At 38.9% G+C, this 11,592-nt stretch overlaps 1 protein-coding gene across 1 annotated transcript; it reads left to right on the top strand.

The window, feature by feature from the left end:
* The first annotated feature begins 1 nt into the window (after window position 1).
* On the top strand, window positions 2-11,122 carry si:ch211-69b7.6 (neuroblast differentiation-associated protein AHNAK). The gene is made up of 5 exons (XM_056252725.1): window positions 2-458; window positions 1,513-1,560; window positions 2,194-2,290; window positions 2,447-2,616; window positions 2,700-11,122. The coding sequence occupies exons 2-5, from the start codon at window positions 1,543-1,545 to the stop codon at window positions 11,073-11,075; spliced, it is 8,661 nt and encodes a 2,886-aa protein (XP_056108700.1). The 5' UTR covers window positions 2-458; window positions 1,513-1,542; the 3' UTR covers window positions 11,076-11,122.
* Window positions 11,123-11,592: the final 470 nt, after the last annotated feature.

Here is an 11,592-nt window from a genome sequence, read left to right on the forward strand (position 1 = left end):
AGACATGACAATGCATAATTGGTTTCATTAGAGGTGTGAACGTTTAACCACATCTCCACCCAGACAACTTGTGTGAAAGTGAGTACACCTTGTAGAGGTGTGTGTTTCCCCAACACATATGAGTCATATGGGAGTACATGTGTACATAGTTTAGTCTTTTTCAACCATTTCTTTTGAGTTCCTCCCAGCAATCTAGAATGAGGGAGAGGTTTGTTATTGTTATGTCACCCTGCCTCCAATGCAGTGATGCTGAAGCTTTATGAGGTATATGTGTTTGGCCAGATCGAGGTTAAACCAGTTTGTCCACTCTTGAAGTGTATTACTTGCTGCAATGAGGATTCCATAAACAGTAGGAAGAGAACAGAGGTAAACACAGTCTCGTCCTGTGGAAACACTTCAGTGTGGCACATTATCACTGCTGATATTGAACAAGGATTTAAAAGCTCATGGGATATAAGGTAAGGCTTTTCTTTGCTGTTAAAGTTTACAACAGTACTTTTGACTTCACTGTTTTTTTTGTAAAACTGTCTGTATAGTACTGAAAATAAAGTTTGAATGTATAGCAAATGCAGCTGTTTCTGTTATGAATGACTATGCAGCGCTTGCACAAGTTATGCTGATTTAATCTTGTTTTTACTGTAATTTACAAATGGGTTGATGTATTTATATTGCAAATTGCTTTTAACTAGCATATTCAAACGAGAAGCATTGCACAGGGATGGTTACAAGACAGTTATATTATGTTGTGACTGAGTGAAAGAGTACATTAACATTTATTTCTTTGGGGACCACTTTATCAACAAATTGCTACTGACTAGTACCTTATATTGAAAATAATGCTTCTGAAGCACATTTTCAGATCCTGTATATTTAATTTGTGATTACTATAAATGTGTATATTAATTAGATCATATACTGTAGATAGTAGTTAGTAATTGGATTGTTTTCGGAGCCGGTTTCATTGAAGTAAGACAATGAAATCTTTATAGTTGAACAGGTTATCAAAATATGTATCCTTACAGATGATCATGGGAGCACCTGCTACCTCTTTGATTACACATGTTTAAAACCAAGGGTGTGGTTAAAAAGTTGAGGTCTGTTCACATTTTTCTTTTATCTGACCTAACCTGTTCTTAACGCCCTCTTGTTACACTATCCCTGAACAATTTGTTGAATACCTCACAGTTTCGTCTATCTGTTTATCTGCCAGTGGGAAAAACGCAGACAATTGTATTAAGCATTAACGTGTTTCAGGATTAATTGTGCACCAAGATAAATGTCCTTGTGCCAATTGGCAAACTCTAATGTAAATTTAAATTAGGTTTGCTCAGACTTGTTTCATTCTGAGAAGGTGCTTCTCTTCATTTACTGATTACCCATATGTTCATAATTCATATGTTCTATTCTGTCATTGCATTATGACCAGCCATTAACAATTACATGTGCCAATAATAATTAGCACTGGAACTTGGTTGTCTTGTTGCTGCTGAATCATTTCTTTTGCATTTACAGGTTTGAGTTTTGGAGGCTTTTCTTCACTAAATGTTTACAAGTGAAATGGTATGTTATCACATTTTTTATCCCATCATCTAAACTATATTTTATGCATTTTGAGAGTGTGATATCAAATATATTTTAAATCCTTATGTAATTTGTTAAAAAGAATGAATGATGAGTGATTTATTAATAAAAATGCTAGTAGAGGTAGGTGTAGATGGCCCGTCCTTTGGATGAGACGTTAAACCGAGGTCCTGACTCTCTGTGGTCACAATAAATCCCAGGATGTCTTTCGAAAGTAGTAGGGGTGTAACCCCAGCATCCTGGCCAAATTTGCCCAGTGGCCTCTGTCCATCATGGCCTCCTAATAATCCCCATATATATATACCAATTGGCTTCATCACTCTGTCTCCTCTCCACCAGTAAGCTGGTGTGTGGTGGGCGTTCTGGCGCAATATGGCTGCCGTCGCATCATCCAGGTGGATGCTGCACATTGGTGGTGGTTGAGGAGATTCCCCCTTCTATGTAAAGCGCTTTGAGTGCCGAGAAACGCGCTATATAAATGTAATGAATTAATTAGGTGCTACATGTTTCTCATAAAAAAAAACTGTTATTCTGTTTTTTATTTTACATGCATTTAATTTCATGAAATTTTGAGGGGGACAATACAACATAATAGTATATTGTAATTTGCAGGCTCTTTATCGAAGAAGCCTTTCGGACAGCCTGCTGTCTGAAGATGATAATGTTTCTGGAGAGAGATTGGAGTACTCAGACCTGAACTTTCTAGAAGGTACAGCACTGTTTGATTATGAATTTTGTACATCAATGCATAATTTTTAAGCATCATTCTTTTACAAAACACTTGTACTGTGAATAAATCTGCTTTTGCCATGAACCTTAATATGGTGAAAATATAAGGATAAAATAGATTACATTTCCATTTCAGATAATGTAATTGTGGGTTCCAGTGGTCAGTTTGATCTAAAGAGGAATAAAGAAAAGAAAAATGAAGTTGTGGACATTTTGAAGTTGATTGATAATGACAAGGAGGTGATGAAGCATGGTTTGAAATCCAGCAAGAGCTTGGAAAGTCTGGATGTCAAAGCTCCAAATGAGGTCTGTGGACATTGCATTCACAATTTTTTGCAACCCTAAATCATAAATCATCATGATTTGTTCTGATTACAATGTTTCAACAGGTGTGGAAAGATTCATATGACAAGCTCTACAATACTAAAGTCAGGAAATTCATGAAAGGAAACAAAGCTGCTAAGGAATACAGACATGGCACACAAAATGGTCCAGTGGCAACCCAAACACTTGACCGCAAAGGCAGGATAAACGTTGCAGCTTTACTTGAGAATGCAGATCGGAAGTGTCTCACTCAATATGAAACAGAACCTGACGAGAAATTGGATCATGAATGGCCTATGATCCATTATGGTACCAATGATTCTACAGGTGAATACAACTCAGACATGTTACTACAAGGATCTGACCTAATGAGAGGTGCAAAAATCAAAGGCAACATTGGAAGTGATGTTTCATCACATCAGTCCAAAATGAACTTACCAGATGTTGGAAGTGAAATCAACCTACGGGGTCGAACATATACAGATTCAAACATAAATGTTGATATTAGTACGCCAGATTCAAATCTTACACTGCCAAATACCCAAGGATCTCCAGTAATGCACCTCACAAAAGGTCATTTCAAAAGCCCAAATGCATTGCTTAATTCTTCTGATATGGATATGGATGTACCATCAATTAATGTCAAGAAGCCAAAATTTAAAATGGCAAAGTTTAGCTTCTCTGGAAACAAGAAAACAGACATCAATTATGATGCAAGTATGAAGGGGCCAAAATTAGCATTATCATCCCCTGAAGTAGCTGCAGGTCTTAATGGTTCTTCTGATATACAAATTGATGGACCAAAGGCTGATTTCAAAGGTCTGAAAACAGACCTTCCAGACATAGACATGCATTCTGGAAAACTGAAAACACCCACTTTCAGCATGCCAGATTTTGATCTGTCAGGACCAAAAATAAAGACACCTGACTATGATCTGAAGACCCCTGAAATGGATCTGTCAGCTCCAAAGTTTAAGGCAGACTTTGATTCACGAGACATCAACATCAGAGGTCAAAAGCCAGATATCACAGCCCCAGAAATGGATTTTGATATTCCGAAAGGCACATTTAAAGGACCAAATTTCAAGAAAACCAATCCTGATCTTAAAATCAAAAGCCCCCAAATTAAGGGAGGAATCAATAGCCCAGACATGGACCTGAATCTGCCTCAATCTGATTTGAAAGGCCCAAACCTAGATATCAAGTCACCCGATATTGATGTTAATGGCCCTTCAGGAAAATTTAATATGCCAAAGTTAAAGATGCCCAGTTTTGGCCTTTCAGGTTTGAAAGGGCCACGTATGAATGTGGATGCCGACATTGATCAGCCTGACCTTGATCTGAGTGCATCAACTCCTACACTAAATGCAGGAATAAATGGTCCTGACAGTGACATTTATGGACCTAATTCTGATTTCAAAGGTCCGAAAACGGACCTTACACTACCTGACATGGACATGCCATCTGGAAAAATGAAAATGCCTACTTTCAAGATGCCTGATTTTGGACTCTCAGGACCCAAAATAAAGACGCCTGACTATGATCTGAAGACCCCTGAAATAGATTTGTCAGCCCCAAAGTTTAAGGCAGACTTTGATTCCCCTGACTTCAACATTAAAGGCTATAAGACAGATATCACAGTACCTGCCACGAATGTTGATTTCCCTAAAGGTAAAATTAAAGGACCTAATTTAAAGACACCCAGTCTTGACATGAATGCACATGACCTTGACATAGATGTCCCTTCAGGTAAACTAAAGCTGCCAAAATTTGGCATCTCTGGAAGCAAGACAGTAGGACCTGATCTTAAAATCAAATCTCCAGACCTGAATCTCAAAAGCCCCCAAATTAAGGGAGGAATCGATACCCCAAACATGGATTTGAATCTGCCTCAATCTGATTTGAAAGGCCCAAACCTAGATATCAAATCACCTGATATTGATGTTAATGGCCCTTCAGGAAAAATGAATATGCCAAAGTTAAAGATGCCCCGTTTTAACATGTCAGGTTTGAAAGGGCCACGTATGAATGTGGATGCTGACATTGATCAGCCTGACCTTAATCTGAATGCATCAACTCCCAAACTAAATGCAGGGATAAATAGTCCTAACATTGACATCCATGGACCTAATGCTGATCTCAAAAGTCCAACAACAGACCTTAAACTTCCTGACATTCCATCTGGAAAAATTAAAGTGCCTACTTTTGAGATGCCTGATTTTGGTCTCTCAGGACCCAATATGAAGATGCCTGACTATGATCTAAATACCCCTGAAATAGATTTGTCAGCTCCAAAGTTTAAAGCAGACTTTGATTCCCCAGACATCAACATTGGTGGTCATAAGTCAGATATCACAGCACCTGATCTGAATGTTGATTTCCCTAAAGGTAAAATTAAAGGACCAAATTTCAAGAAACCCAATCTTGACATGAATGCACCTCGCATTGACAAGCCTTCTGGAAAAATGAAAATGCCCACTTTAAAGATGCCTAAGTTTGGTACCTCAGGACCGAAAATAAAGACACCTAACTATGATTTGAAGACCCCTGAAATGGATTTGTCAACTCCAAAGTTTAAAGCAGACTTTGATTCCCCAGACATCAACATTGGTGGTCATAAGCCAGATATCACAACACCCGATCTAAATGTTGATTTCCCAAAAGGTAAAATTAAAGGACCAAATTTCAAGAAACCCAATCTTGACATGAATGCACCTGATCTCAACATAAATTCCCCTTCAGGTAAACTGAAGTTTCCCAAATTTGGCTTCTCAAGTGGCAAACCAAAAGGCCCAGATCTTAAAATCAAATCTCCAGACCTGAATCTCAAAAGCCCCAAAATTAAGGGAGGAATCGACACACCAGAGATGGATCTGACTCTGCCTCAAACTGATTTTAAAGGCCCAAACTTAGATGTCAAATCACTTGATTTTGATGTTAATGGCCCATCAGGTAAATTTAAAATGCCAAACCTAAATATGCCCAGTTTTGGCCAGTCTGGTTTGAAAGGGCCACACATAAATGTGGATGCTGACATTGATCAGCCTGACCTTAATCTGAGTGCATCAACTCCCAAACTAAAAGCAGGAATAAATGGTCCTGATATTGATGTACATGGACCTAATGTAGATCTCAGAGGTCCAAATACTGATCTTACACTTCCAGACATTGACAAGCCTTCTGGAAAAATGAAAATGCCCACTTTAAAGATGCCAAAATTTGGTGCCTCAGGACCAAAAATAAAGACACCTGACTATGATTTGAAGACCCCTGAAATGGATTTGTCTGCTCCAAAGTTTAAGGCAGACTTTGATTCCCCAGATATCAACATTGGTGGTCATAAGCCAGATATCACAGCACCTGATCTGAATGTTGGTTTCCCTAAAGGTAAAATCAAAGGACCAAATTTCAAGAAACCCAATCTTGACATGAATACACCTGACCTTGACATAAATGCCCCTTCAGGTAAACTGAAGTTTCCCAAATTTGGCTTCCCAAGTGGCAAACCAAAAGGCCCAGATCTTGAAATCAAATCTCCAGACCTGAATCTCAAAAGCCCCAAAATTAAGGGAGGAATCGATACACCAGACATGGATCTGACTCTGCCTCAAACTGATTTTAAAGGCCCAAACTTAGATGTCAAATCACCTGATTTTGATGTTAATGGCCCATCAGGTAAATTTAAAATGCCAAACCTAAATATGCCCAGTTTTGGCCATTCAGGTTTGAAAGGGCCACACATGAATGTGGATGCTGATATTGATCAGCCTGACCTTAATCTGAGTGCATCAACTCCCAAACTAAAAGCAGGAATAAATGGTCCTGATATTGATGTACATGGACCTAATGTAGATCTCAGAGGTCCAAATACAGATCTTAAACTTCCAGACATTGACAAGCCTTCTGGAAAAATGAAAATGCCCACTTTAAAGATGCCAAAGTTTGGTGCCTCAGGACCAAAAATAAAGACACCTGACTATGATTTGAAGACCCCTGAAATGGATTTGTCAGCTCCAAAGTTTAAGGCAGACTTTGATTCTCCAGATATCAACATTGGTGGTCATAAGCCAGATATCACAGCACCTGATCTGAATGTTGATTTTCCAAAAGGTAAAATTAAAGGACCAAATTTCAAGAAACCCAATCTTGACATGAATGCACCTGACCTTGACATAAATGCCCCTTCAGGTAAACTGAAGTTTCCCAAATTTGGCTTCCCAAGTGGCAAACCAAAAGGCCCAGATCTTAAAATCAAATCTCCAGACCTGAATCTCAAAAGCCCCAAAATTAAGGGAGGAATCGATACACCAGACATGGATCTGACTCTGCCTCAAACTGATTTTAAAGGCCCGAACTTAGATGTCAAATCACCTGATTTTGATGTTAATGGCCCATCAGGTAAATTTAAAATGCCAAACTTAAATATGCCCAGTTTTGGTCAGTCAGGTTTGAAAGGGCCACACATGAATGTGGATGCTGACTTTGATCAGCCTGACCTTGATCTGAGTGCATCAACTCCCAAACTAAAAGCAGGAATAAATGGTCCTGATATTGATGTACATGGACCTAATGTAGATCTCAGAGGTCCAAATACAGATCTTACACTTCCAGACATTGACAAGGCCTCTGGAAAAATGAAAATGCCCACTTTAAAGATGCCAAAGTTTGGTGCCTCAGGACCAAAAATAAAGACACCTGACTATGATTTGAAGACCCCTGAAATGGATTTGTCAGCTCCAAAGTTTAAGGCAGACTTTGATTCCCCAGACATCAACATTGGTGGTCATAAGCCAGATATCACAGCACCTGATCTGAATGTTGATTTCCCTAAAGGTAAAATTAAAGGACCAAATTTCAAGAAACCCAATCTTGACATGAATGCACCTGACCTTGACATAAATGCCCCTTCAGGTAAACTGAAGTTTCCCAAATTTGGCTTCCCAAGTGGCAAACCAAAAGGCCCAGATCTTAAAATCAAATCTCCAGACCTGAATCTCAAAAGCCCCAAAATTAAGGGAGGAATCGATACACCAGACATGGATCTGACTCTGCCTCAAACTGATTTTAAAGGCCCGAACTTAGATGTCAAATCACCTGATTTTGATGTTAATGGCCCATCAGGTAAATTTAAAATGCCAAACTTAAATATGCCCAGTTTTGGTCAGTCAGGTTTGAAAGGGCCACACATGAATGTGGATGCTGACTTTGATCAGCCTGACCTTGATCTGAGTGCATCAACTCCCAAACTAAAAGCAGGAATAAATGGTCCTGATATTGATGTACATGGACCTAATGTAGATCTCAGAGGTCCAAATACAGATCTTACACTTCCAGACATTGACAAGGCCTCTGGAAAAATGAAAATGCCCACTTTAAAGATGCCAAAGTTTGGTGCCTCAGGACCAAAAATAAAGACACCTGACTATGATTTGAAGACCCCTGAAATGGATTTGTCAGCTCCAAAGTTTAAGGCAGACTTTGATTCCCCAGACATCAACATTGGTGGTCATAAGCCAGATATCACAGCACCTGATCTGAATGTTGATTTCCCTAAAGGTAAAATTAAAGGACCAAATTTCAAGAAACCCAATCTTGACATGAATGCACCTCGCATTGACAAGCCTTCTGGAAAAATGAAAATGCCCACTTTAAAGATGCCTAAGTTTGGTGCCTCAGGGCCAAAAATAAAGACACCTGACTATGATTTGAAGACCCCTGAAATGGATTTGTCAGCTCCAACGTTTAAGGCAGACTTTGATTCCCCAGACATCAACATTGGTGGTCATAAGCCAGATATCACAGCACCTGATCTGAATGTTGATTTCCCTAAAGGTAAAATTAAAGGACCAAATTTCGAGAAACCCAATCTTGACATGAATGCACCTCGCATTGACAAGCCTTCTGGAAAAATGAAAATGCCCACTTTAAAGATGCCTAAGTTTGGTGCCTCAGGGCCAAAAATAAAGACACCTGACTATGATTTGAAGACCCCTGAAATGGATTTGTCAACTCCAAAGTTTAAGGCAGACTTTGATTCCCCAGACATCAACATTGGTGGTCATAAACCAGATATCACAACACCCGATCTGAATGTTGATTTCCCAAAAGGTAAAATTAAAGGACCAAATTTCAAGAAACCCAATCTTGACATGAGTGCACCTGATCTCAACATAAATTCCCCTTCAGGTAAACTGAAGTTTCCCAAATTTGGCTTCTCAAGTGGCAAACCAAAAGGCCCAGATCTTAAAATCAAATCTCCAGACCTGAATCTCAAAAGCCCCAAAATTAAGGGAGGAATCGATACACCAGACATGGATCTGACTCTGCCTCAAACTGATTTTAAAGGCCCGAACTTAGATGTCAAATCACCTGATTTTGATGTTAATGGCCCATCAGGTAAATTTAAAATGCCAAACCTAAATATGCCCAGTTTTGGCCTGTCAGGGTTGAAAGGGCCACACATGAATGTGGATACTGACATTGATCAGCCTGACCTTGATCTGAGTGCATCAACTCCCAAACTAAAAGCAGGAATAAATGGTCCTGATATTGATGTACATGGACCTAATGTAGATCTCAGAGGTCCAAATACAGATCTTAAACTTCCAGACATTGACAAGCCTTCTGGAAAAATGAAAATGCCCACTTTAAAGATGCCAAAGTTTGGTGTCTCAGGACCAAAAATAAAGACACCTGACTATGATTTGAAGACCCCTGAAATTGATTTGTCAACTCCAAAGTTTAAGGCAGACTTTGATTCCCCAGATATCAACATTGATGGTCATAAGCCAGATATCACAGCACCTGATCTGAATGTTGATTTCCCTAAAGGTAAAATTAAAGGACCAAATTTCAAGAAACCCAATCTTGACATGAGTGCACCTGATCTCAACATAGATTCCCCTTCAGGTAAACTGAAGTTTCCCAAACTTGGCTTCTCAAGTGGCAAACCAAAAGGCCCAGATCTTAAAATCAAATCTCCAGACCTGAATCTCAAAAGCCCCAAAATTAATGGAGGAATCGATTCACCAGACATGGATCTGACTCTGCCTGAAACTGATTTTAAAGGCCCGAACTTAGATGTCAAATCACCTGATATTGATTTTAATGGTCCTTCAGGTAAATTGAACATGCCAAAGTTAAAGATGCCCAGTTTTGGCCTGTCAGGTTCGAAAGGACCACATATGAATGTTGATGCTGACATTGATCAGCCAGACCTTAATCTGAGCACATCAGCTCCCACACTAAAGGGTGCGATTAATCGTCCTGATATTGACATTTATGGACCCAATGCTGATCTTAAAGGTCCAAGAACAGATCTTACACTTCCAAACATGCACATGCCATCTGGTAAAATGAAGATGCCAACTTTAAAGATGCCTGATATTGGTTTCTCAGGACCCAAAATAAAGACACCTGACTATGATCTAAAGACCCCTAAAATGGATCTCTCAGCGCCAAAGATTAAAACTGATTTTGATTCCCCAAACTTCAATATCAGAGGTCATAAGCCAGATATCACAGCTCCAGATATGAGTGTTGATTTCCCTAAAGGTAAAATTAAAGGACCAAATGTCAAGAAACCGGATTTTGATGTGAATGCACCTGACTTTGACATTGACGCTCCTCCTGGGAATCTTCAATTTAGCTCTCCAAAGATGAATCTCAAAACCCCCCGAATTAAAGGAGGAACTGATAGCCCTGACTTTCAAGGCCTGGGGCCTAATGTTGATTTTGGTGCCTATACTCAAGTACACACTTACAATTTTGCCGTCCCAAGAGGTCAAATAGAGTCAGCCAGAACAAACGATCTTGATATCAGAATACCGTCTCATCAGAAATATGGTGCCTCAGAATTGAACATGCAGGACCCCTATTTCGACTTGAACAGAGACATGAAATTTTCAGATAAAGCCCAGTGGCCTGCAATGCAAAAACATCTCTCCGGCTCACCTGATTTTACAATGGCTTTACCCACCTCCAAGACCAGAATCTCTGGTGTACGTCCAACATCATCAGATGTTTACTACAGTGATATGTCTGGGGCACTCAGGTCAAGAGATCATAAAACAAAAGCAAACAACTTTGGTATTGATGACAACTGGAACAATATATCAGTGCCTAGACTTCAAGTTACAAGAAGTAGAGAGAATTTGGCTGTGAGAAATTCAAATATGGGAATGAGTACCATGCAAAGATCACCCCATTTGGGAGGTAATGCAGGTTCTAGGAAAACTCATATGGTTCCTGGACGTAATTACACTACTGATGACATATGCTACACTTATAAAGGGATGCCTAGAAGAGATGGATGGGGAAATGGGCAAACTGAACATAGTCGCAGACAGACAATGAGACGTCTGCAAATGCATGCAATGGATCTGGAGGTTCCAGAAAGCACTTTGAAAGGTTCAAAATTTAGGGCTCTTAAACTAATATAGTAGGAAAATTAAAAGGAAGGTATGTGAGAGTTTGTTTAAAAAACTTCAAGTAGGCTAGATACTGTAAATTGGATTGAGCAAACTTAACACTGATGAAAAAACCTTATAGAGGAGATGTTATATTGGAAAACATAAACTTGCACTTATAGATCATTAGCCTCTTTATAAAAACATTCCAAATACAGTTTCTAAATCTTTTTTTAATTTGTTTTTATAATGACAATATTATGTGAAGCTTGCCTGATTAAATATTGTAAATCATATATTTTGTAAAGTATATAAAATGCTACAGTGATGTATAAATACAATGTTGATGAGTTATACAGTATATGTCAAAAGGTTTTGTCTGGAAAAGTTTGTCTGCCTGGTGAATGTCTTGTTTCTTGCCATCTTTTTTAGATACTCATCTGTTATCTCCCTTTTTAGCATTGTTATGCTCAGTGATACAGTAAGGACTGGGGGAATTTTTTTTGTTGAAGGATGTACATAAATAATTTGTAAAATATTCCTTCTAACA

The sequence above is a fragment of the Rhinichthys klamathensis genome, unplaced genomic scaffold (assembly GCF_029890125.1).
Source record: "Rhinichthys klamathensis goyatoka isolate OS25496 unplaced genomic scaffold, OSU_Roscu_1.1 h1tg000098l_1, whole genome shotgun sequence".
Lineage (NCBI taxonomy): Eukaryota > Metazoa > Chordata > Actinopteri > Cypriniformes > Leuciscidae > Rhinichthys > Rhinichthys klamathensis.

What these genes read in the sequence shown, in the direction of transcription:
- si:ch211-69b7.6 (XM_056252725.1), top strand. An exon ending in AGACCTGAACTTTCTAGAAG is followed by an intron (nt 2,291 to 2,446) that starts GTACAGCACTGT and finishes TTTCCATTTCAG; the next exon opens with ATAATGTAATTGTGGGTTCC. An exon ending in ATGTCAAAGCTCCAAATGAG is followed by an intron (nt 2,617 to 2,699) that starts GTCTGTGGACAT and finishes ATGTTTCAACAG; the next exon opens with GTGTGGAAAGATTCATATGA.